This window comes from Manacus candei, unplaced genomic scaffold, assembly GCF_025592945.1.
Source record: "Manacus candei isolate 608988 ecotype Guabito, Panama unplaced genomic scaffold, ASM2559294v1 h1tg000028l, whole genome shotgun sequence".
Classification (NCBI taxonomy): Eukaryota; Metazoa; Chordata; class Aves; order Passeriformes; family Pipridae; genus Manacus; species Manacus candei.
The window spans coordinates 38,261,518-38,287,427 of NW_026138076.1; the positions used below are offsets into that span (position 1 = coordinate 38,261,518).

General features: G+C 46.8%; 2 protein-coding genes and 1 long non-coding RNA gene across 11 annotated transcripts in view; 1 reads left to right on the top strand and 2 right to left on the bottom strand.

Annotated features, from left to right (window-relative positions):
- The first annotated feature begins 6 nt into the window (after window positions 1-6).
- NOA1 (nitric oxide associated 1) lies at window positions 7-10,089 on the top strand. 2 transcript variants are annotated; one of them, XR_007904862.1, is made up of 8 exons: window positions 7-1,017; window positions 2,093-2,257; window positions 3,784-3,980; window positions 5,329-5,460; window positions 6,656-6,772; window positions 7,583-7,700; window positions 8,059-8,175; window positions 8,282-8,426. XR_007904862.1 is itself a non-coding variant. In XM_051789724.1 (7 exons), the coding sequence occupies exons 1-7, from the start codon at window positions 30-32 to the stop codon at window positions 8,485-8,487; spliced, it is 1,923 nt and encodes a 640-aa protein (XP_051645684.1). In that variant the 5' UTR covers window positions 7-29; the 3' UTR covers window positions 8,488-10,089. The 2 variants fall into 2 exon arrangements, 1 of the variants encoding a protein (XP_051645684.1); XM_051789724.1 differs by lacking the exon at window positions 8,059-8,175 and having other exon boundaries at window positions 8,282-10,089.
- A 2,831-nt stretch (window positions 10,090-12,920) lies between these two features.
- The window catches only part of LOC127471990 (serine/threonine-protein kinase PAK 3-like), a 42,772-nt gene continuing 29,782 nt past the window's right edge, over window positions 12,921-25,910 (bottom strand). Inside the window, exons 5-12 of one of the 7 annotated variants that reach the window (XM_051789538.1) lie at window positions 18,320-18,383; window positions 17,243-17,291; window positions 16,764-16,876; window positions 16,089-16,206; window positions 15,174-15,273; window positions 14,682-14,878; window positions 14,073-14,210; window positions 12,921-13,364 (exon numbers count right to left, since the gene is read on the bottom strand). In XM_051789538.1, the coding sequence (XP_051645498.1) occupies window positions 13,215-13,364; window positions 14,073-14,210; window positions 14,682-14,878; window positions 15,174-15,273; window positions 16,089-16,206; window positions 16,764-16,876; window positions 17,243-17,291; window positions 18,320-18,383 (929 nt within the window). In that variant the 3' untranslated portion in view covers window positions 12,921-13,214. The remainder of the gene's footprint in view (window positions 13,365-14,072; window positions 14,211-14,681; window positions 14,879-15,173; window positions 15,274-16,088; window positions 16,207-16,763; window positions 16,877-17,242; window positions 17,292-18,319; window positions 18,384-25,910) is intronic. The other 6 variants (XM_051789539.1, XM_051789540.1, XM_051789541.1 and 3 more) reach the window with 6 other exon arrangements.
- On the bottom strand, window positions 18,944-25,763 carry LOC127471995 (uncharacterized). 2 transcript variants are annotated; one of them, XR_007904828.1, is made up of 5 exons: window positions 24,784-25,041; window positions 23,877-24,024; window positions 20,186-20,223; window positions 19,639-19,764; window positions 18,944-19,022 (listed from the first exon to the last, which is right to left on the bottom strand). It is a non-coding gene; the product is annotated as an uncharacterized LOC127471995 (long non-coding RNA). The 2 variants fall into 2 exon arrangements; XR_007904829.1 differs by lacking the exons at window positions 23,877-24,024; window positions 24,784-25,041 and adding an exon at window positions 25,486-25,763.

The following is a 25,910-nucleotide window of genomic DNA, read 5'->3' on the forward strand; positions in this document are numbered from 1 at the left end:
CCCGCCCCGCCGTCCCCGGTGTCCCGGCCATGCTCCGGCTGCTGCCGCCGCTCCTGGCCCGCCTGGCCTGCGCACAGCCCCGCGCTCCTGTGCGGCGGCTGCGGCGGGGCGGGGGGCCGGCGGTGGCAGGCGGCGGGAAGGAGGAGGAGCGCTTCGTGTTCCTCGAGTACGAGCCAGACCCGGCTGAGGCGGCGCCGCTGCGGGAGCGGGAGCAGGAGCAGGAGCAGGAGCCGCGGCGGGACCGGGAGCCGCGGCGGGAACGGGAGCTGGCCAGGGAGCGGCGGCTTCGGGGCGCAGCGGCGGGGATCCCGGGCGTGCCCGACCCGTCGGTGCCGCCGAGCGGCGTGAGCTGCTCGGGCTGCGGGGCCGAGCTGCAGTGCGCGGACGGCGGCGCGCCGGGGTTCATGCCGGCCGAGAAGTACCGCAGCCTGCTGTCGGAGGGCGCGGCGGGGCTGCGCGGCGCCGTGTGCCAGCGGTGCTGGGCGCTGGCGCACCACGGGCGCGCCCTGCGGCTGCAGCTGCCGCCCGACGAGCACCGGCGGGTGGTGAGCGAGGCGCTGCGCCGGCCGCCCCGCCACGGCCGCGGGCCGCTGCTGCTCTACGTGCTTGACGTGCTGGAGCTGCCCGACCCGGTGCTGCCGCAGGTGCCGGCGCTGCTGGGCCCCGGCGTGCCCGCCTCGGGCGTGCTGGTGGTGGGCAACAAGGTGGACCTGCTGCCCGCGGACGCCCCCGGGCACCTGGGGAGGCTGCGGAAGAGGGTGGCGGAGGCCTGCGCCCGGGCCGGGCTGGCGGGCGCCGCGCTGGTGGATATACGGCTGGTGAGCGCCAAGACGGGCTTCGGCATGGAGGGGCTGGTCAGCCGGCTGCACCGCTCCTGGAAGTGCGCCGGGGACGTGTACCTGCTGGGCGCCACCAACTCCGGCAAGTCCACGCTCTTCAACACCCTGCTGCGCTCCGACTACTGCAAGTCCCGCGCCCCGGACATCATCGACAGGGCCACCGTGTCCCCCTGGCCAGGTGAGGGAACGCCGCTCTTCCTTCCCCGGGGCCAGCGAGCCCCTGGGTCTCTGGGCTGCCCTCGGCAATCCCTGCGTAAGAACCTGTCGCCAGACGGGAACTCGCCACCCCGAGCACCCCTGTGGTGGGCAGCGAGCTCCTGAGCTGCACCGTGCTTTAGATTGTCACCTCTGGGAAGTGGCTGAGGGAGCTGGGGCTGCTTAACTTGGAGAAGAGGAGGCTTGGGGGAGACCTTCTCACTCTCTACAACTACCTGAACAGAGGTTGTAGGCAGGTGGGGCTTGGTCTCTTCTCCCAGGCAAGCAGTGACGGGACAAGAGGACATAGTATTAAGCTGTGCCAGGGGAGGTTTAGGTTGGACATCAGGACAAATTTCTTCACAGAAGGGGTGATTAGACATTAGAATGGGCTGCGCAGGGTGGTGGTGGAGGCACCGTTCCTGGAGGTGTTCAAGGAAAGACTGGACATGGCACTCAGAGCCACGGACTAGTTACTTGTTGGTTTTCAGTCATAGATTGGACTTGATAATCTCAGAGGTTTTGTCCAACCTCATTGATTCTGTCATTCCTTGGGGCAGCAGGTGCGGGAGGCATGTGCTGAGAGTGCTGCACATCCTGGAGCACTAAGGGGCCCAGTAAACCAGAGCTGGCCTGCATGCTCCCTTGCCAGTGGGGATGGTGCCTGATCCACACGCCTTGTCCTGTTCCTATCAGTTAGGGGTGTCCTCCAGTTCAGAGAATCCAGGAGGTGGACTGGTGAGCATCTATAGGCCAAACCAAGCTGCCTGGAGGTGAGACTTGCCTGAGATGTATTGTCAGTCTTAGCACCACTTGGCTTTAAGATCCTTCACCAAACTAAAGGTGAGAGCAGGTCTCAAGCCGGTGGATGGCTCCTTTTTGCTACCCTGACTTTAGAAGCTGGTAGTTTATGGGAGCAGCTGTAGTTCAACCTCTGACTTTGTGTTCCTGTGTTTCACCAAAAAGTTGGAGAAGCAATTTTTTTTTCTTGTTCGTCAGAGCTTAAATGTACCAGTTAGTCAAGAGACCCAAAGGTACCTTCTGGGTTTTTTTTCCAGGAACAACACTGAACCTGTTGAAATTTCCTATTATTAATCCTACGTGTGACAGAATATTCCGAAGGCAGGAGAGGCTGAAAGAGGAGGCAACAAAAACAGAAGATGAGTTAAGCAGTGAAGAAAAAAAGCACCTTAATCACCTTAAAAAGCAAGGCTACCTAGTGGGTGAGTATTGCCTGAGTAACAGTATTGCCACTCAATATTACACTCTTTGTGTAATATTGCATTACACAAAGGATTGTTAACTCCTTAGTTTGCTGTAGAATCCAGCTGTTTGCAAGTAATTCCTTCCCACACTGATAAGAACTCATTTCTGTTTAATTACTGGAAGAACATGTTATCTGTAGAAGTAGTTAAAAATTTCCAAGCTTGCTTTTAATTTATTTTGGCTGCTGTTTGCTCCTAGAGTAATGGGAGCAAGACCTGTATCTCCTCCATAAAGCAGCATCATTAGCACTTCATTTGGGTACTTACTTGTTAACTGCTGTAGTAGCCTTGCAGAAGTTTCCTCTGTGCAATGCACTCATTGCAATGCAATGAACTGAGCTGGCAAATTCCGACAACTTAGTAGTTTACAAGGACATCGCACTATGGGCCATCTCTCATTCCTAAAGGAAGAAAACAAGTTTAATTTTTAAATAGTCACGTTTTGGGGTGCAGGACATGGTGGTTCTACATCACTTCAGTATGTGCCCAAAAGAGGGAGTTTACAGAAGATAGCTCTGTTTTTGCAATAATTTTGTGTTTGGAAGTCTGAGGCACTGAAAAAAGAAGGCAGCTTGCTTTACCGTTAATCGGAAATAATGGAGTGTCTGTGATCTGGTCCCTGCTGAGATTTTGGGGCTTGAGGAATCCTAGACAAGAATTATTGTGCTGGTTTAAAAGTTAACCAGCAGGAGGATGAACTCAGCTCAAAGGAGAGATTATAAGTCAGAATAACAATTTATTAAAATAATACAGTAAGTACAATAATACAAACAAACAATTGGTCTCAACCCACAAAAACCCAAATGTATAACCCAGTGCCCTGGGGCATGAACAAAGTGGTGTTCCTTGGGCCCTGTTTGAGTCCAAAGTAAAGGGAGAGGGGAAGAACCTGTTGGTGGGAGAGCTGCTGCAGTCTGGCCAGAACTGGTGATCGCAGTCCAGTGATGGTCTAAGTCTGGTTGAGAGCGATGAGATGCAGCCTTCCTCTGGATCCCACGAGTGGGTTGAAAAATGTTCCAAAACTCCAAGATTATATATCCTCCAGTTCAGGCAGGAATGTTCAGTGCTCCCCTCAGGGCGGGGAGTTCCACAAAGGGTGTGAGGACAGAAACATCCTCCTATCTCACAGGCCTCTTAACACCTAGTTTATAGCCTGAGGAGTCAGGCTCTATGGGCAGAGGGTGCGAATAGTCTATTGACAACAATAGTCTAGTTTCTGGGAAATGACATGGAAGGCTATAGAATACAGTTTTGGGTTACACCCACCATGATGAACTGATCTCAGCTGTCCTAACTAGGACAATTATAGAAAGGATTTCTTATCATTTTGGCTTTTGAATGCACAAATTTCTAGTCACATAGTGTCTTTATCACCTTTATGTTACTGATATGCATCTTTTAAGCCAGGAAAGGGGCAGATGTTCAATTGAGGGAAAGCCAAGTTAATAAATATAATTACCAGGAAACCTTTCATTTTAATCCAGGAAGAGTTGGAAGAACATTTCAACGGCAGAAAGCTAGCCCTGTGGTTGAATTTGATCCTGACATGCTCTCCTACAGCATGGATGAAGATCCCAAACATTCCCCTAAGAAGCGTGAGAAAAGGGAGGAATTCACACACAATGAAGTGAAGGATGCTCGGTGGTGTTTCGACACTCCAGGAATTGTAAAGGAAGACTGTGTAGGTACTCTGTGGTGCTGTTTCGGGATGACAGGGTTCGGTAGGACTGTTCTTCTTTAGCTGTGCCTGTGGAAGAGTATTTATGCTGCAGTCCTGGGATTAGGATTCTTTTGGTTTGGGAATTGTGTTAAGATATGGTTTGCACTTACTTGAGAAGGTTTCATGTGGTAATGTTGCGTTTCTGAATTGTATATACTGCCAGCTTTGCAAAGAGCTGTAGGACTGTGTCATCAATCTTCTGTAATCTCTGAATGAGGGGAAATGAGCAAGAGCACTCTAAGCAAGTTTATACCAGCATCATCCAATGAAGCTGGCATTTTTTGAGCTCTTCCAGTCTACTGAAAAGATGGAGCTTGGGATGATAACCAGAGTTGTATGACTGAACCAAATCTTAGAGAAAGCATTCTCCTGAAGCTAACAGAATCTATGTTGTTCCTGTTAATGGCTCCAGTAGGTCTGGCTTACATCAGCGTTTCAGTAGAGCAATGGCTCTACTGAAGTCAGTGCTGATAGAGTGCACATGTCCAAAACAGTTTTGGATTTTTGATTGCTTTGATGCCCATGCAGGGCTGCAGGTCATCTTTTGGGGAAGATTAAAAAGTACAGGGAGATGGGTAAGTTCTGAAGATAACAAAGTGCTAGAACTGTACTGCTTTCATGAAGACTAGAAAATTACTGATTTTTGACTGCTGTGTGCCAGACCATAATTTACTCTACAGTGGCACTTAGCTCTCTAGGTGAGCCAGGAGATGGAAAGAAAGGAGGAGGAGAGGAAGACAGGGCAGCAGGAGCATTTGGGAACCCTCACAGATGGGAAAGCTTGTTTCACTGTGCTCAGGGTACAGATCCATGCTGTGAGTTAGGCTGGTCATCCTGCAGTTTGAGTCGTTCCACACTGTGATCCAGGACTTTTTCTCTAGTGAGATACTTTGAGATTAGCTTTGCTAGTAGTATTGATTTGGCACTTTGTGTCACTATCTAAGTGGGGTTACTCAAATGTCATAGCTGAAGGTGGTCTCCAGTTCTGCACATGACTGCAGTTGTGCTAAAACACAGTAAATCTTGGGTAACCTTGTTTCAGCCAAACCCTGGATTCTCACATTCATGCCCAGCAGGCTGCTTACAGCTGTTACATTTTGACATGGACCCTGCATTGCCATGGAGGATGGTGATAGCCTTACCTCTTCTATTTCTCACTTACTATGTGGAAGAATTGAACTGTTCTGTCAGACGTTCTTTACACTGCTTTACTTGGTCCTTTTCCTCTATCAATATAATGCCAAAACTAATTTCATTGTCCCCATTGAAACATCTGGAATGAATTGTGGCAGTACAATTTATTTTGCAGGTTTTGAATCTCCTAACAGAGAAAGAAGTAAAGCTGGTTTTGCCAACAGTTGCCATTGTTCCACGGACCTTCATTCTCAAGCCAGGAACGACCTTGTTTTTAGCAGCCTTGGGACGTATAGACTACTTACAGGTAAGGGAAGAAAGGATTTTGGGAGCAGCTGCTTCATTTCTTACTATAGTACTAGACATGAAAGGCTTTTTGGGTAACTTTCCCAGACCCTTTTTTGCTGCTTTGAGATGATGAATCTGTTAATAAATCACTGCATAAGATCAGAATGCCTTGTGAATGCCAGAATTAACTGGGAAAATAAGCGGGTTTCCTCATTTCTGTGTTTTGTGAAAGCTGGCTACCAGGAGAGAAAAGCATGGACATTTTTCTTTCCTGACACAGACTTCTGAAGAATTTGCCAGAGGAAGTAATTAATTGCATATGTATTTTAGTTTCTATGAAGATATTTTTAAAAGGTACTGTGTATCCCCACTGCCAATAATTTCTTCCATTTATTATAAATCCCCTACCATACACCTTTACTGAACTGTGTGGAGCTGACCTCCAATGATATTTCTTCCACATAGGCGTTATCATAAGCGCTAGAACCTTTTCTCAGTAGTTTGCCCTGTTCTGGGGGTGTGTATGGCTATTCCTGTGTTTCAGTCAGCTTTCCAAGATCACCATAGAAATGTTGAATTGGTACTTTGCTAAGGACATTCTTGACCTGCTGAAAGAAAAGCAGAAAGGTGCAGGGAGCAGGATTCTGTAAGTAATAATGTACTGGTATGGCAGGAGAGCTCCATCATAGTTAAGGTGAAAATCCAGAGCCCTGTTCCAAAAACCAGCTTGGCAGGACAGATAGTAATGCCCTGCTCAGAGGCAAAGATCTCTCTGGGATGATTTGCCTGAGCTGAGCAGCTGTGATGGTGGGAGATGGGGCATTGGGCATGCTTTGAGGCAGGATGGTAAAGCTGTGGGTGCTTCTGTCCTGAAAGCTCAACTCCCCAGTTGATATAAACCCTGGCTGCTCCACAGTGGCAGAGGCAAGGACCCCTCGGACAGGGAGGGGACATCAGGCAAACAGGTTTTTAACACGCAGGAAAGAAACGGGGCAGGAGAGAGAAATTCAGGACTGCTTTTCTGTTACCATAATTAACATCCTCTTGTTATTTATTTCTACCACCTTAGGAGTCTTTCTGCTGTGCCTTTTGTAACCGGTCTTGTCTATCTCGTATTGTCCTCTTTAGCCACCAGCGCACTTGTAGCAAATGTGGGTAGAGCCCTCCCCAAATCTTCGTTCACGAAGCCCAGCCATGATGCTTATTTATTTCAGGGAGAAAAGTCTGCCTGGTTTTCTGTCGTGGCTTCTAACCTGTTGCCAGTCCACGTCACTACCCTGAGTAACGCAGATGCCATCTACGAGAAGCACGCTGGCCGAGAGTTACTAAAGGTGAGAGGAGATGCTGTGGGGGGCTCTTGGCTGCAGGCAAGCAGCTGTCCTGTCTGGGGCACAACTGACAGGGAAAATCCACACATATCAGGAGTTTGGGACTTCTGCAATGGAAACGTGCAGTGTGGAGCACTGCACTTGCAAAGACTGCGTGGCTGCAGGTGTGATAGGAGAGAGCACTTGAGATGGTGTGTTTTCAGGAGAGCTTCTGTTTCTGGCATTCAGGCTGATAAGATGTGCAGTGGTCTGCTCTCTGATACTTGGCTCTTCTTGAACTGGCTTTAAGTGCAGGCAGCAATAGGGATATTTTCCATGGCAAACCTTCAGACTGGGGTTTCAGCACAGATTGCAGTTGAAAAATGTACCTTTCTTATTCTTTCCCTGCTGGATCCTCTGCACACCTCTTCATCTTTCAGTGGTCTGACTTCTTCCTTGGTATGACAACGTACTGTGTAGCACTTGCAGATTGTTGGGAGATGGGGTGAACTGTCCCTGTCCTGGCATTCCCATTCTTGTGCACATGGAGAACAAGTGCTGTCACTCGCATCAAGGCGGCTGGCCTGAGCCACCAGCTGTGTCCTGCAGTGGGCGCTCCATCTTTGCTCACCTCCCACGCGGTTCCTCTGAATGTGATCCTGATTCTGTTCTGGCAAACCTGAAATAGCTCCTGTAGATTATTCAAGCCAGCTCTTAATTGGCTAACAAATGTCTCATATGTTTATTCCCTCTTGTGCCTTGCTTGCCAGTTTAAGGTAGGAGTGCTGAAGGATTTCTTGAGTATGAAATCTTTTCTCCTTATTTTGATCTTAGGTTCCCATGGGTGGGGAAGAGCGAATGAAAGAGTTCCCCCCACTTGTCCCTCAGGACATTACACTGAAAGGAATTGGTACCACTGAGGCAGTTGCAGATATCAAGCTTTCCTCTGCAGGTAATTTAATATTTCTTCATTAGTTTGCTTTGCAGAGTCTACATCCTAGAAACATTGATGGGAAGAGACCTCTGAAGGGGTAAAGCCATATTTCCTGCTCAGAGCAGGACTGTCAACAACACAAAATCACAGCAGCCATGGCTTTGTCCAGCTGAGGCTTGGCAACCTCCAGGAATGGAGATTGACAGCCATGTTTGTACAGGACAGTTACAATGGAGTACTTTATGTTCTGGCTGCCATGCAGGTTCCACAGCATCAGGAATGGCTGTGACACTGTTGGCTGTCCAAGTGAGAGGGAAAGGGCCATTGATAGGAAAGCTTTATTGCATTTTTGGTAGTTCCAACCATCCTTCTTCAGTTTACCAGGAAAGAGCTATGTCTAGGGTGAGTAAGATGTGGCTTTAGGTGCTGCCTTCTATTCGGAAAGAGCTGGATATGACCTTTGAGCTTGGTTTCCCAAAGAAATCACACGTAGGTAAGCTCAGGTTCTCAGCCACTATGGGAGGCAGTAGTTTGTGTCAGAACCCTCATTCTGATCCTGGGGACTTGTCTCACTGTCTGTATTCCTTTTGGCTGTGCAGGATGGGTGGCAGTGACAGCTCATGCAGAAGAGGAATTGCTACTCCGAGCTTATACTCCCAAGGGCACCGCGTTGGTGGTGCGGGAGCCTCCTCTTTTGCCTTACATCAGTTCCATCCGAGGGTCACGGATCGCAGGCACCGCTGCCTACAGGACCAAAAAGCCTCCCTCCCTTGTGGAAAACCTGAAAACCACGGGGAGCAGATAGCACTTCTTGTCATCTGAACAAGGCAGAAGAGCCTCTGGAGAACCTTGTTGCTTATTGATATTCAGAAGACCTTGGACTCCTTTTAAAAGGCAGACACGTTTTGGAAAGCAGGTGTAGGGGGAGCTCCATAAGTTCATACCTGATGCAGTTGCTGAACTGCAGCCATTTTGAATGAGCTGAGTGGCTGGTACCTTGCTGTGAGAGGTGAAACAGCTTCTCCCTGGGATCTACCAGTATCTATGAGCAAATCCCTTTACCTGTCCCCTCTTGAAATACAGGATGGAAACTCACCTGCCTGACCTGGGCTGGCTCCACTGCTCGTAGAGTAGACAGCTTGTTGCAGACACGCTCCTTCAGGTCAGAAATTGTCACCTTGTTCTTGGAGGCTTTACAGTGCTTCCACAGTTACCGAGGTGGAGGGAATTGGAAAGAACGGGGAATGCCCTGTCATGGTTGTGACTCTCCTCATTGTAGTGGCTGATACTGATTCAACATCGACCTTTCACTCCTTCAGAATCTGAGGCAGATGAGGATGTGCAGTGCCCTGCTTTTGGACACAGGAGAGGTGAATCAATGAAAAACAGGTCTGCAGATGTGCGTGAAGAGGAAACTTACAACTCACTGCTTTGATTTGGTTTCTGCAGATTGTGTAAAGGTTTTTGAAACTGAGGGTGTAAAATAAAACTTTTCAAATACATTCTTTTGTATCCTTTTCAAATAGTTGACAAAGCACTCTTGTGTGGGCATGAGCATCTTGACAAATACAGAAAAGCTCCAACGCGATAATACCTGTGCTAAATCTGCAGAGTGAGAGAGAGACATAACCAGCCAGTTTGCTGAAGAAGAGGCAAAAAAGAGTATTTTCTAATCTCTCCTTACCAATACTCTCACTTTTCCCCGTTCTGTTTTACCTACCCAAACTACTGATGTCACAACCCATCAATCAGGGACACAATACATGTTGTAAATTCTCATCAGGCTGAACAAAGACACCAGGCCTGTGCCAGGGAGCTCCTGTGCTTTATGGTACAGTCACCATAACTCTGACAACCAGGCTAGGAGTTAGACTCAAAAGGTCTTGGCCAAGAAACCCTTAAATTTTTTACAGTACGCTTCTCAGAATGGTGGCTAACAAGCCCTTAATTTCTTACAGTACACTTCAGTAAGTTCTCAACTCCCACAAGAGTATGGTGCCCAACCTGCCTAGCACAGCTGATGAGGAGCTGCTCCTGCAGGAGGTGGCAGCAAAGGTCCACTGTCTCGGCGTGCTGGCTGCAGCCTTCCTGTCCCACCCAAGTGTGGCTGCTCAGCGGTCTCTGGATGGCTCATGCCTCGAGTAAATGCTGGTGGGGTGGCTGCCTGGAAGAGCAGGCTTAGGCCTGATGGGAAAGGCTGCTGAGTGTGTTTTCAGAAGGCAGCTGGTCTGGGCTTCACCTGCATGTGTGCAGGTGAAGGTGGTGGTGGGTTTTCTGCAGACTCCTCTGCAGAACTGCAACTTCTCTGTTGTTCCAGATGCTGCTTCATGTTTGCTGCTGGAAGTGCTGTGGCTCCTGTGCCTCCCCAGCTGATGTCCAGAATAAAACGATCTTTTCCCTCCTCTGACTCTGTCTGCCATTGGATATTTTAGAGAGCTGTGGGTGGTGGCCGTGCAGGTGCTTCAGGGGTGTCAGGGGCTGGGCCCCACCATTTGAGAAGGATGAGAAGGTCCCCAAATGCCTCCAGTGGAAAAGTCTTCTCTTTTGTACTTGCCATGGGTATGTGGTTCAACTTGGTTATGGCTGCATGCTTTAAAAAGGAAATAAGGTGTATTTTCAGCACCCTAATAATAAAAGTCAGTGAAAAATTAAATAAAATGGTATTCAACTGAAATTTAGAGGAGTGATGTGCCAAAGGCAGCTTCTTTGCGCAGAAAAGTACTGAGTGGTGGGATCACCACACTGTGCACTTGGAAGGCTTAAAAATTTGGGTGGTATGGCATAAGGAGAGATAGGAGAAAGACTGAAAGCAGGAACAAAGGTCACTTGTTACTGACAGGAAGCACCAACAGAAAATGTGCTTCCTTAAGGTCTTGATATGCTAATGGTGTCCCCCTTGATGAGTTTAGGGAGAGATTGGAGGAGATGGGATATGAAATAGGCTGCAATACTAAAGAGAGAATGAATTAAAGTGTAGGCAAATGAGGTTAGTTGAGAAGACAAATGAGACAGCAATGTGGTCTGCTAAAAATGAGTAAAATCCTGATTAGTTGTGTCCTGACACAAGAAGTTAGGGAACTGACTAAACAGTGGATGATATGCTACCTCCAAGGTTGAAAGAACATTTGCTAATGTTGCTGTTGAAGTTGCTGTTGTACTAGGGAGAAAATGGGAAAAGAAAAAGCATCAAAGAAGGTAGTAGGAGAAGATAGGATGCTCCTTCTTTTCTCTCCTGTCTTATACTTTGTAAAATGAAATTATGGCTGCATGGAGGAACTCTTGTTTCTTCTTCATTTCCATAGCTTAAATCACTAGTAATAATGCATTTATATTGCACAAAAAAAGAAGAATTAATGTTTTGGAAGAAAAATAGTAATAACACTACTTTCAGTAAAGTTCTCTTTTAAAAAAAACTCTAGTATTTTAATCTATGGAGCAATCCTGGCTCTTTCTGTGTGATCAAACACCTCAATTGTATTTGGTAGTGATCCTAAAGCTTGGCATATAAATTTTTGATGCAACAGATCTGAGTGAGTTTTGTTTCTGTAGCTGCATAGGTAACAGATGTTATTATTTATTGTAATTCCTGAGATGGAAAGTGTCTATCTTGGCTGCGAGCCTAGTCTAACTTTACAGTTCTTCCAGTTAGGAAAGCTTTTTGTCTACCACCTGTGAATCTGCTTTTGGAACTGAATCACACTTGAAGGTAATTTCTTTCCAGGAAGTGTGTCTTTTAGAGGATTGCAAGATAAATTCACGTTTTCATATAATAGTTATAGTCCTGATTGACATCGTCTTCAGTTAGAAAAGCCAATACTGAGTTTAGAAATTAGTCCTGGAATAAAGCTACTGTTGCTTTTGACATTGCGTAAATTGTTTCAGTGGGCAGAATGATGTAATTTCTGTAGTTTCAGTTCGTGTGTGTATCTCACTGATGTTCATGAATAGAAAGAAAACCAGAAAAAATCCATGTGATCACTTGGTAATTGATGAATCAACCCCTACTTGGGAGGTGCCACTGATGAAAAGGTAATGAAATGCATCATTGAGACACAGTCCCAATCTGAAAACAACAGCTGTAGGAACTCAGCTTCAAAATAAGATCTAAACTCATGCACAGAAAGTGTAAGACCCTGTTCAGTGTCAGAAGTGGGCATGAGTGTTTTGGCTGGTTTTTTTTGTTTGGTTGGTTGGTTGGTTTTTTCAGTCAAGTAGCACTTATTCACATGTCTACAGCCTCTGGAGCATCAAAAAAGGGTGTGGTTTTCTTTGTGGAGTGAGTCCAGCTTTAGGACTACACTGGGAAAAAACAATACTGTTGCTAGGACATGGGATGGAAAATCCAGAAGTAGAATATTGTATCACTAGGTACCTGTATAATATTGTATTACTAGGTACTCCATGACAGGCTTGGTGAAAGTGCCTATCAGCTCTAATTTGCAAAAGAAATGGTCAATGAAAGTCAAGAAAGACTTAAAAAAATTTACATAGTAAAAAATTATTACTCAGTCTTTTTTCTTACTAAGGCTCGGAAAAAAAAAATTCCACTGACCACGCAGCAGTCAGTACTACTCAATGTTGAGGTAAGTATATAGATTAAATAATAAAGCATGGATGGAATGCCAATATTTATTCTAACCTCTTTCATGTTTTCAGCTAGAGGCCACAGTGAAATTAAGAAGGACCAAGTTTAAAAATAGTAAGTGGACTTCTCAGTGCAGTGTGTGCATAACCTTGGAAACACAAGCCTTTGAGAGACCAGGGTTAAGAACGTAGGGAAAGAAAACAAGTTTTGTGGGTGGAAAACATCTACATTTTCATTCAGGAAAACTAAAAAAATATTCTAACCCCTTAGAATTTATGGCATAAATTGGCTTTGATTACCTAGACAATGAAGATGCTTCCTTTATCTGCACATATTTCATGTGTGTTTAAAGACTTCTGGACCTTATTCTGAACTCTCTGCTATGTCTAACATGTCTAACTGAAAGAGAGGATACTGAATTACATGAATCACGGGTGTGTTGATGGTGATTTTTATGATACCAAGATTGTAAATCTCATTTGAAGAAAAGGTGACAGAGTAGTTGGACTCATTGAAGAATCATGTGCTGGTGAAGTGTTGTGGTTTAAGTTACCAGCTGGGCTGGTAAGTAAGCACCACACAGCCGCTTGCTCCCCCCCCATCCCCATCCCCATCCCCAATGGAACAGGGAGGAAAATCAGAAGTAGAACTCGTATGTTGAGATAAGAACAGTTTAATAATTGAAACAGAGTAAAATCCAATATGAATACAAATAGTAATACTAACACTAATACTAATACTAATACAAACACTAATAGTAATACTAATGCAAATCCTAATTGTAACAGTAGTAAAACGAAGAAAGAGATGAAACCCAAGCAAAACAAGCAATGTACAATGCAGTTGCTCACCACCTGCTGGTGGTGATGCCCTGTGCCCTAATCGACTCCTAAACGCCCCCTCCTCTGTGTGACTCCCCCAGGGTATACACTGGGGATGAGGCTCCTTCAGTTTTGTTCTGAGTTCCACCCATCGATGGAACTGGAGGAAGGCATGCCAAAACCCTTCCTCTGTCTTCTGGCCTCCCACAGCTGGTTTGCTGCATTGATCACAGTCGTCAGGCCGGAGAGGGGCAAGGCTGAGAGTAAAAATGGATGCTGCCCAAAGGAAAAGAAAAGAAATGAACCATTACTTTCCAAACTCAGTTCCTCACGAGCTCAAGCAGTATTCCTTGGGTTACCAGAAATGTGCAGAAACAGGACTGAGGGGACCATCCACACCTCTGTCTTCATGTCCAGGACCTTGTTATGACAGGCAGATGTTGCCCATGGTCCTATTAACCCCTTTCTCAAGCTCAGTGGAATATTTGCCCTGCCAGGGCTGTGGGAATGCTGCTTGCTGTCCCAGGGCTTTGGTCCTTTCAGGAAACTCAAAATACTTACTTAGGTTCTTCTTTCCTAAAGACATGGGCTATTCTAGTAGTCAAAAAAGATGAGGAGCATAAGCTGCTCCTCAGGAAACTCAAGGTCACCAAGAAATGTTTATCCCAGTAGGATTTGGGCTCACGGAGAGCTCCCCCCAGCCCCGTCCTTCCCACAGCCAAGTTCTCAGACCACTTGGCAGGCACTGATTTTATTGGGTTCCTCCACCACCACCACCATTTCAGGGCTCCGTTCCCGGCATTAGGAACCAGACAAAACTGAACAGGTTCCCTTAGATCCAAATCAGGACCACCAAAATGATCAGAGGACAGAGCACTTCTGGGGATTAATACGAGGCGGGGGCACCTGATGCCTTGGAGTTTAGCAGAGGAGAACACCGATGCATGGGACAGTTGTGTGACTGGCAGCCACTTTGCATTTTACCTGCAGAAGTTTCTCAGCAGACCATCGACTGTCCTCGTCTGCCTGCAAGCAGCAGTTCAGAAAGTCCTGCAATGCAGGGGACAGTTTCTCGCGGCTTTGCAGCTCCGGTATCCCCTTTGAAATGATGAGCTGCATGGCCTGGAGGAAAAGGAAACACGGGACTTTACCTCTTTCTTTCATCTCCCTAACTGCTCCCACAGACCCCATTTTTGACGCTCCATCCTCCAGTGGCAGTTTCTTCCCGGGCAGAGGGTTCAAGATGATTTTTCGATACCAAGAAAAAGGCCCCAGTGCAGCCACAGGTCTTCCAACATCCAAATGATCTTGCCTTGACAGCTGATTTCTTTGGCTGACCAAGTGAGGAGGAACTCCATCAGCAAAAGCCCCTTTTGCTTCTCTGAGGATGGACTTTACAGGCTTTACAGGTTATTTTCAAGAGTGACGCAACTAAAGCTATAGAGGATGTGGATGTGCTCTGGGGCCTTTTTTTTGTTGTCTTGGCCTTGGTTGAACTAGTTCAATCTGGTGGGAACGGTATTTTTCTCAATGGAGGCAAAACATGGGACAGATGAGAAGGACAGTGGTTATCTGGTAGTATTTGCACCTTACCCTGTGAGGAAGCTCCCAAAAATAAGGAGGTTCTCCTTCCAGCATTTCTATCACTGTGATGCCCAGTGCCCAAATATCCACTTTGGGTCCGTATTCTTCTTTAGTTAGATATTCGGGGGCCATCCAGTGAGCTGTGCCGACGACTGAGCTTCGTTTGCTCTGCTCAGGTGTGATGCGAGCAGCGAGACCAAAATCAGCTGAGGACAAAAGCCAGTATCATGAAAGCCAGCCTGAATCATGAAGCCAAGTGCAAGAATTGCCCACTAGAAGCCTGAGGAGGCTGAACCCAGCAGGAAAAGCGGCCATGCTCTGTTTCCTCAGGGCTGTAGCCAAGGACACCTTGTTCCTCTCTGCACGTTGCAAGTGTGCTCTCAGCTTGTAGCAGTGCTCCCTGCACTCCCAGAGGCACCGCTTTTTGGGAACTGGCAGGCAGTCTCCATCAGCCCCACGTGCCGCATCCCGGGAACAGCACGGCTGAGCAAGAACACCTACCCAACTTGACGGATCCGTCCATTCCAAGAAGAATGTTATCGCCTTTGAGATCCCTGTGGATCACTTGGTGGCAATGGAGGAAGGCCAGTGCTTGCAGGCACTGAGAGAGAAAAAAGAAACAGGAGAGTAAAAATGAATGACCCAATTTCCTCAGCCAAGAAGGGCAATGGCTTTAAAGTTTTCAGTTCTAGGTGAACGGTGAGGACTGGCAGACCATGGTGGTGTCAAGAGGAAGAGCTTGCTGCTGCCTCCGCACTAGTAAACCCCTAACTTTCTAAGGGAAGGCACATTCCCTTTGGAGGTTTGGAAAGAGAAATGGCAAGTGTTGTCATGCTGCACCCCTGCAGACACAGACAAAATGACTGCTGCTGCAGTGCGTGGGCTCTCTCCATGCAGAGGGTAAATCATGGTTTGCGAAAACAGAGAAACTCCCTCTCCTGAGGGGATCAAGTGGATTGCTTTTGGGTGCGAGGCTGCAGGACCAAGATCTTATTGCTAGCTGGAAGAGCAGACTTGGAAGTAGCATTTTAGTAATTTTGCAGATGCAAACACCATTTTGGGTGGAATGCTCTGCCTTTCAGCTGAGGACTGTGACAAATGAGTTTCTGTTTTTCTCTGCTGTTAGTATAAAATTCTGCCACCAGCATGTTTGCACTTACAGGCAGGGAATGCAGTAGAGACAGGCTCCAGGCAAATGATTTGGCAAAGTTGCGAATAGTAAATAAAATAAGAAAAAAGAGAGAGGGTACAGCAAGAGTTGTACTGGCAGGCCATTCACTGAAGATGCTCTTTCTTCTCCGTATTGGAAAAGCAACACGGAAACAAAGCTCTAACCATGAAATCACTCCTGTTCTTGCTGCTTGTTTAGAAGTCCCAGCCTGCCCAAACAATGGAAGCCCCAGTGGCATCCCTTACCTCTCGAGAGACAGCTGCCATCATTCCTTCACTCATGCTTATTTCCTTAACAACATCGCTTAAGGAGCCTCCGTCTAGGTATTCCATCACTATCCACAGTTTATCTCTAACCAGGTAGCTGAAAGAAGAAAACAATGGCATGGAGAATGGGCATAGCTAAATTACCCTACCTAAATACTGAAGTTGATTTCTGTTCTTGGAAGAGTTGGGAATGAACACGGAATAAAATGCAGAGACATTCCTCCTAGGCTATACACTCCTTGGAACCTGTGTAGTCTAAGTGAGAAAGACACATCCATGAAAACTGAGATGTCTCAGATGGCAAGGGAGTGAAAAATGCAGGGAAATAATTTCTATGACGATTAATCAGCAGTTGTCATAAGAGACAGAAAATATGATCAACTTAAAAAGAAACCCCAAACAAACAGCAAAACCAACCTGGTAGTAATGAACTTCCAGGCTGTTGTTTTAGGAAGATAGGGATGACTTGAAACAATGCATGCCAGAAAAGATGAATGCAGACAAAATGCACTCTCCTCCCATACATTGTATAGGAATAGATAAAAAATAATACTAGAAAGCTGACTTCTCTGCCAGAGACCAAAGGGGGTTCTTTTAACCTTTGGCTTGCAGTCTGTAAAGGAACAGTCACATGATCATACCCGAACTACTTACCTGTCTAAATAGTTAACAATATTTGGATGCTTGTTGTCCCTCATGACAAGGAGCTCATCGACAATTTGTTCCTTTTTGAGCTGTTTTTGGAGACACACTTGCTTTATGGCCACCTAAAATGACATTGAAAACCATTAACTTGGGAAGTCTCTTGCACAAGATCAGACCAAAATTTGATTTTGCAACTCTAAACAACACTCTTGAATGCAGTTTAGATTTGTAATTGTTTTCTGGATTGAAAAATAAAGAACATGCTCTCTGGCATTTTCTGGGTATGCTCCGGGTTAGGATCAGGACTTAGGGTTTTCGATCCCTCACAGACCTCTATCCAAGCCCAGTTCTATAGCCCAGCACTGCATGGGGATGAGAAACACCCCAGAAGATCCAGAGGTATTTGCTGACAGCCAGAAATGCGATTTCAGAAGTCTGAAGCTGTAGCCCCAAAAGGTGCAAAATCTGCTGGGCATGTTGACACTTACCTCTCCTCCTGTGGCAGTGTCGGTCGCTGCATAGACCGTTCCGAAAGCCCTAGAAAGAAAACAGCAGTGAAGAAGGGAATGAAAGCCAGCCCAGACAGGAGATTTCTGCTGCCTGGAGTGTTTCTAAATCACCTGGCTCCATCTATGCTTCAGCCAAGAGCAGAGCAGCCTACCGGCCCTGTGCCCAGGGTATCCAAGAGAAAACTTGGGTGCAAAATGAAGGGCTGGAGAAAATCTCAAGTGTACAGCCCAGATTAACTTGATTCAGACCCCTCCCTAAGGTGGGGGAGCATGTCCACAAAAACTGGAAAGGAATATATTTCCTTCTTTTCCATTTGGCCTTGCTGAGTGCTCAGACCTCTTACTGCTTTGTTCTCAGATCCCTCCTTTGAAGGTCTCTGCCAATCTCAGGCAACACCCCATTCTGAGAAGCCTGAACACATGTGAGGGGCCATTTGAGGAAAGGATCTAGAAATGGCTTTCTCCAGCCTGTAAGGAAACCAGTCCCCAGCCACCTTTGAGGTCATCTGCCATCATCAGGATGCATTTTCCTCTCAACTGCCTTGACACTGGGTCTATCAGTAATTGGGTTTTTCTACTTCTACTACTAAAGAGAGTTTCTTTTTTATCTCTGTTTTCTGTTTCTACACGATGTGGTTATACTGCTGACCACTGACTATTGTTTTCCGCAAAATATTGGAAGTTCCTGAGAACTGTTATCTGACAGCTCTCAGGAGGTCAGTTGCTCTTTTTGGCAAGAAAGTGTCTTTCTCCTTTCTTTTCCTTGGCTGTATTATTTGAAGACGTGGAGACATCATTTCTCGTAAGCAAAGAGGCAAACAGGTGCCAGGCACTTGAAGGACAGGAGATCCTGCTCCTTGCTGCGGGCAAGACACTGCCAGCATGCAGTTGTCTTTGAGGATGCCATCTGACCACAGTTCTGAATTGGGATCAGCACTGAGAGGCAGAAGGATCTAAACACAGTGTCTGAACATGTTTGGAGCCTGTCTGACTTCCCGCCTGACCTTGCAGCAGCAAAATACCTGGCTTTGTGGAAGGAACTGTGGTCAGACTTACCCACTGGCAATTTTTTCCAATTCAACGTACTTCTTCATAGGATCTCCCACACTCACAATGCTCCCTGAAAAAGCCAAATGAAAGATGGTCACTTCAGGATGACAATACCAGCCTCCAGCAGGTCAGAACTGCAGCTCCTCTGCCTGGGGCTGTGAGCTGAAGTCAGTTGGGTAACAACAACAACAATAACAACAATAACAACAGCAACAACAACAAGAAGAAGAGAGTCAGATCTGTAGTCCAGATGGCTTCCACAAAGACTGGTTTTCTACAGTCCTTTGAAGAGTTACGTTGACAGGAAACTGGGAGAAAGAGGGAGAAACATTCTGAGGAGACAGAAAAGAACAGGTAGCAAGGCAAGTGTTTGTTGTCTAGGAACATTAGCACTGCCCTATGAGGCAAGAAATGCAGAAGACATACTCAGTTTCTCTAGGCTGTCCTCCTTTACTGTCTCTTGCTGCCAGTTGGTGCTGCTGCAGGAACTGCTGGAAGTGCTCATGTAGGGGATCTCAGGTGGGGGAGTGTTGTCTTTGTCAGCAGCTTCCAGTGCAGCAGCTTCCAGTGCAGCAGCTTCCAGGGCAGTGGCTTCCAGTGCAGCAGCTTCCAGGGCAGTGGCTTCCAGTGCAGCAGCTTCCAGGGCAGTGGCTTCCAGTGCAGCAGCTTCCAGGGCAGTGGAAGATTTTGTTCCAGAGCATGTATTGGTCTGTGACAGGAAGTCAGTTTGTGTCAGAAAGGAGGCTTGCAGAGATACTTCTCATTAGTATTTCAAGCTTTAGGGAACAGCCATTAAGTTCCAGCCCTTCTCAGAGACCGACCTTCTCTTACCATGGCCAAGCTGCGTAAGACTCTTCTCACCCAACTTTGGTCATGTAAAAGTTATGGGTTTAGTTTAAAGTGTCCATTTATCACCTTAAATAGTGCGTGGAGGAGGGCAGGGAGCTGCACGGGACAGTTTCTCCTAGGTATCCACATGCAGCAAGACTGTGAACTGTGCCTTTGGAGCGCTCGCTCCACTGGTGACAGGGAGGCTGCACAGACACTGCAGGCTAAATTTCTCCCCATTTACGGACACAAGGCTACCTTTCATCCCATACAGAGAGAAATTCGTGAGCCCTGTCAGAATGCCAGGAAAACAATGACTGAACTTGAAAGTTCAGAACCCATTTTCCAGGTGTCAGTGGCTGAGGGGGAGGAAACACTTTGTTATGGTAGGATTCCAGCCCTCAGGGTTTTCAGCCATGAGGGGCAAGTGCTGTCTGGTCTGAAACAGGCAGCTCTGAATTACAGTAATGAGAGTGCTAGGCAAAGCTGGCTCTTACAGAGTTTGGCTGTTCAGGCTCTGGTGCAACAACAGGTGGAGCTTCGTTGTTGTCTTCCTCCTCTGTATCCTCATAAAGGGAAGAAACAGAAGGAGCCTGAGGAGGGTCAGCTCGAGGTAGTTTCCTCTGTGGACAGAGAGCAGTGTGAGCAACAGGGAGTCACATATCATTTAGAACCTTATTTCTATGCAGCTATCTATCCAGCTGTACTAAGGAGAAATCATAACCTTTGATAGCAAGGGGATGCTAAGTTGCTCCAGCTAAGTTCAAGGGGGCTAATTAGACAGCAGTGCATTTTGTTGTGAAGTGCTGTTGTTCCCCCACGGCTAAAAGCAGCAAGAAACTTTCTGTCTGCAAAACCAGACTGTCATCTCTTAAAAGGCCTCCAAGAGAAAAATAAAAAACAGCCAGGGAAGCCTTTTCTGCTGATGCAAAGACACTGAGAAGACTTTCTTTCTGCCTGGAGGGCTGGCAGTTGATCGCAACAAGCGAAGGTCATGGCTTGCTGCTGAAAGGCTAGGAATGTCAGGATTAGTTTGCCGCTCACCGAAGGACGGCCTCTTCTGTTTCTAAACACATATTTACCTGCAATGGGGAAAGGAAAATGAAGCAGATGTTAGAAAACTGTCTGTTGTGGGGAATCCCATGGAAAAAGTCAACCCAAATGGAGAGCATTTTTCTTTCACAACATCCCTTCAGTAGCACAGTTCTTTCACACAGGGAGCAAGAGAAGAGCACAATATAGCAGGCTGTTGTTTTGCTACAGCTTCTTGGGCCGAGTTTTCTGCCCTGTTTTGCCAGGGCAGTTTCTATTTTTCTTATTTGAAATCAAATAAAGAGAAACTCGGTCAAGAAAAGACACATTGTCCTTTGAGAGTCATTGATTTCTTCTGCCGAAGAGCTAAAACATCTCCCCTCTCCTCGCCTCACCTCGTCTCACGTGGCCGCACCTTGCCCCACCCTGCCTTGCCCTGCCCCTCACCCCACCCCTCGCCCCACCTCTCATCCCCATCCTTGCCCTGCCCCGCCCCTGCCCCTCCACTTCCCCCTCCCCTCCCAGTCATTGATTTCTTGGGCCCAAGAGCTAAAACAGCTCTCCTCTCCTCGCCCTGCCTCGCCCCGCCCCACCCTGACCTGCCTCACCACACCCTGCCTCACCCCGCCCCTTGCCCCGCCCATTTCCCCGCCCCCTCACCTCTCCTGTTGCCCCGCCCCCTTACCCGACCCTTGCCCCACCCCCCTCACCTGCCCCTCACCCTGTCCCCTCACCCCCTTGCCCCACCCCCTGCCCTACCCACTGCCCCACCCCTTCCCCTGCCCCTCCCCCTCCCTTTCTTCTTTTCCTTTTTCTTTTCCTTTTTCTTTTCCTTTTTCTCTTCCTTTCTCTTCTTTTCTTTTCCCCAATAAAGCTGCCCCCAACTTCCCCTTAGCCATGACACTTCTCTTCTGACACAGCACACAAACAGCTCCCAAGTTTGGGACCACACACTGCTTCAACTTTGCATTTCATCACCAAAGCAAGAGCTATTTGAGCAAACATTGTGGCAGGTCACTGTCCAACCTATGAATGATGGAATTTAGGGAAAAACTGGAGAGAACTGCACAGTCTTTAGAGGGACTTCTGAGGAGCTCTGCCAATCTGCATTTGGGAAGTTGGATTGGCTGAAGCAGCAACTGAGGAAATTACAGACTCCACTGCCACGGACTAACCGTGTAGGGCACAGAACCCTGTGGGTTCAATTGCAAATGCTGCCCACACCCCCGTGAATGGCTGGAGACACCCCCTTTGGAGCTTTACCTGACATGAGCTTTACCAAAATCATGGTATCTGTGGGGCATTTTGGTTTCAAAGGCAATGCAGTCACTAAGGGACAGCATAAACAACACATCAATTCAAAAGCCAGGTTGGCTGGACCTGGAGAAAACCTACTTACTTGCTAGATGGGTCAGCAGCCCGGGTTTGTCTGGGTGGGAACAAAAAGCATAGGCCATAGGAAAAACCCGGCGAAAGGCGGCACAGATTCGATGGAACACTTTAGCCATGCTGGGCAAGAGTTCCGCAGCCTGTGCACGCCAAGGAAGAAAAGGACACCCCTGGTGTCCACGTGCAGCCTGCTGGAGGTGAGTGCCTCGACGAGGAGCACCCTCCCGCAACGAGCACGCCAAGCACACTGTGCACACGGAGGCTCCCGTGCACGAGGACAACGGTCCGTGCACCAGGACAACACTCCATGCACGAGGACAACGGTCTGTGCACCAGCACAACACTCCGTGCACGAGGACAACGGTCCGTGCACCAGGACAACATTCCATGCACCAGGACAACGGTCCGTGCACCAGGACAACGGTTCCAGTGACATCACAACAGCAGCTGCTCTAGCTTTGCTTGCAGATGTATGCAGAGCCCCTGAATGTTTTCTACAGCTAATGCCAAAAAAATGCTGGAAAATTCTCCTCTATCACTGGAAACCTGTCCCACTGCTCTGGAATGCCCTGTACATGGAAAGCCCAAGACTGTGGATTTAGAAGAGCCAAAACCCGCAGCCTCACAGATCTGCCCCAAGATCCCACACTACCTGTAGGATGACTTGCAGACATTTCATCCCCATGAAAATCAGATGCAATTGGTCTCTATCAAAATCTAGAGCTAAAAGCAGGACCCAAGTTGAAAAAGAAAAGAAAGGAATGTCAATGGAAGGAAAGAAAGGGCACAAAACTCCTCTGGAAATGAGCTCTACCCTTCCATGGAATAAGGATTTGAGGCTTAGCTTGTTTTCCTGGTGATTTAGTGCAGACATCAAGGGACTATCCTCTAGTGGTGGACAACAGTGTCCTTTAGAAGCTTTATCCTGGGCTCGTAGTGCTTAGTAAGGCAAACGCATTTGGTGCAATGATCGCTGGTGTGTGATTCAAAGGCACACCCCGATACAATTGATTTCCAGCTTCCCAGGGAACACTGCGTGGCTACAAATCTGCCTTTCAGCTCTCCAACTCCTTACACTGGGGTGTACCCCAGCTGCTGAGGAGGTCTCTCTGTTGAGCTGCTGTAGCTCTGCAAGTTCTCTGCTGTAAATATACAGAACGCAGGGACTCGGCAAACAAGCTGAGAGTGCCCAAGGCTTGGAGGAAATCTTGGGCTCCACCTTACAGGTGAGGGTGTCATTTGAAAACTGATGCACTTGCTGAAAGCCCCAGGTCTACACTGAAATTCTGTGGGTGAAAAATTGCTTTACTTATCCCGTATTAATTGTCCCTTCTTATCAGTGTGCTGCTGCAGTGCTCTGACAGCTCAAAGAAGCCTTTTGGTCCTGTGTCACACCCCTGGGAGCTTCCCTGTGCACATCTGTGAGCCACAGAGGTCAGGCCATAATGGGTGTAAAGAAAGACAGACCGAAAGAAAAGCAAGTTCCAAGAGAAGGTGGGAGAACTTAGAAGGTGGGAGGAGGAGGAAACCAATGGACCAAAATGGGCAAGTCCCATCAAAAAAGGGAGTTATGAGGCGGAGACCAAATAGGTCAGGTGGTGGACAGGCCACAGGAAGGCAGGCTTAGGAAAACAAAAAGAACCTAAGTGTTCCAAAGTTCGGAAGCATCATTCCACCCTTGTCCTCCTCTCACTTTTAAACCAGTCAAGGCCAGACTGCAAAGAGCAAGACCTGTGAGATGTAACTTGCTGCTTCCGTTTTCTTTCTTTAGGAAATCTCTTTTCTGTTTCAAGCCCCTGAAAGTCCTGAAGAGGAGAGAGGAGGCGACAGGCAAACAATACTCATGTTATCAGTTCACACATTTTAACCTGGCACTACCAAGCCCACCATATCCCCAAGTGCCTCATCTACATGTCTTTTAAATCCCTCCAAGGGAGGTGACCCTACCAGTGCCCTGTCCAGCCTGTTCTTGAAACTCAATCAAAATAAATTAAAAAAGAAAAAATTTACTTGCAGGGAGTGTGCCACTTTCTACTCTTACAGCAGACTGTAGAATCATCCTCCCCACAGACAAGTGTACCCAGTCAGGACTTCCAGCTGGAATGAAAAAGCCCCAGAACTCTCAAACTTCAAAGCCCAGAGTTCTGCTGCTCCCAATCCTTCCTTCTCTGAGAATCCCAAATGATGATTTCATGATGGCTGAGCCCGATGGCCTCCAACCATCACAGCACCCACCAGTCCTTCTCTGTTCACAAACAACAGGTCCAATGGGTGCCTTCCCTCGTTCTGCCTTTGTGCTTTGAAAAGTTCTCACATATTTGTTGGCTCCAGTCTTTCTTGGAGCACTGCCTGGGGTGGCTTCATTCCTTTCCCCATGTGAAACAGACCGTAACTTGCTCAGACTGTTCCTCCATCTTTTGTGGAAAAATAAAAGTTGGCATATGTTTCCATCAGTGGAATGCCTGATGGAAAAAGAAGGGGAAAAAGATTAAGAAGTTCAGATGCTCAAGAAATGAAGAAGAGAGAAAAAGCTGAAGAAAAGAGAAAAGAGGAAGTAGCAGACACTGGATCAGAGAGGATTGGATTTAGAGACAATAAGGTCCAAACCTTGTGATCTTATGTGCAAATCGCACCACAGGAACGCTGCAAAACCAGGGCCCAGACTTTGGTCCCCACAGACCTTAAGCCACCTCTGGTCTGAGGTGCGATATTGGAAACGTATTGAGATGGAAGTAGGTACTGTTTTTCTTCACAAAACTGTCCTAAATCTGTCCAGAGAGATCAAATCTTGTGTCTCTGTGATCAGATGTAAGCTCCACAACCAAAACCACAAAAGAACCCGTCCATTTATTTTTAAGAATACACCTGAATTCAGCAAGGAAACCTGGAGATCACAAACAATATCTCTAAAGCTTTACAGATTTGTTAATTTAAAATAAAAATGTAAGTACAAAATTAGTCCTGTTCATTATGGCTACATGATAGATTTTATTGCATTTAGTCTAAAATTAATAAGCAGGTTTATAGTCACATGCCTTTTGAAATGTTCACTGCAGCAATCTAGAGTTCTAAAAGTGAGAGAGGCTTTATTCTACACCTCGAGAACCTTTGGTGTGGTTTTGCTTTGCTGCACTTATCTACAAGTTGGGAATTAGGATCCCTTTTGCAGTACATTCTGTCTTTGCAAAACCAGCACATTTTAATTTTTGAAAGACACTCACAGTGAAGGGTGGAAAGCCTGAGATTAGTTTCTTCTAAAAGACAAGGCAGGCAAAGGTAGAGGTTAGAAGCAGGTCCTTGAGCTCGTAAATGTCAAATTTGCCAAGACCTTAATAAAATCCTGTAAATACAGAATATATGGTAAACATTAGGAATGGGATAAGAAAAGAGCAACCTATGAAATGCATGAGAAAAAGTTCTGAAAATTTTCTGCCCCTCTCACAGTTAGGACAAGCAGAGGGAAAAGCAGTGGGAAAAGGTAGAAAAGAAGAAAAAAAGAGAAGGTGTAAAAAAATGGAATCCAACGTAGGAAGGTCAACCTCACTGACACGCCATTCATACTTAGTTACCCTGCAAGGTGAGGGGACCCACAGGCACAGCTTTGAGCATATTCCTCCCTTTTGTCCAAAGAATAAGTGCAATTTAAAGACACAAAGGAAATTCATCCCTATATGTACTAGGAAGCATGTCCAACAGCATGAACGTGTCTAAGTCTTTCAAATGAGCACTGGTAGGACATCTTTCTGCTGTTGTGAACTAGCTGGGAAATAAATGCACTAGAAATCTTTCACTAGAAGCCACCAGCCAATTAACTGACACAGGGCTTCATCAAACTTCATGAAGAACGTGCTTTGCAATTTGTATGTTTACTGCAGCAAATTTTCTGCTCTTGCTGGCTGTTTTGTGGTGGCCAAATTACTGACCTAGAAGTCATGGTTTCCCCCGGAGTGATTCTGTTTAATACAGTTTGAAGTGTGCATCACTGTAGATATTTGATTAGCTTTTGACAAATTTTGCTATAAACATCCATGCCTAAATTCTGTGGAATTTCTGTGCTTGCATAGAGAGATCAGCTTTGGCAAGGGCTTGTGTTCTCTGTGCCGTGGTTCTTGCGAGCAGCGTGTGATGATTGAATTGTGTTGAGAGAAACAGAACTGCCTTACTGTGCATCTGTGAACCTGCAGATGTGTGTACATAAGTTATACTCAATTATATGTATACATGTGTGTTATGTACATCTATTATATGTATATATAGTGTACACATACCTGCATACATGTGTACATGTGTTATGCCCTGTTAGCCTATCCTCACTTTTCCATCTGTACATCTCTGTACATCAGCACAG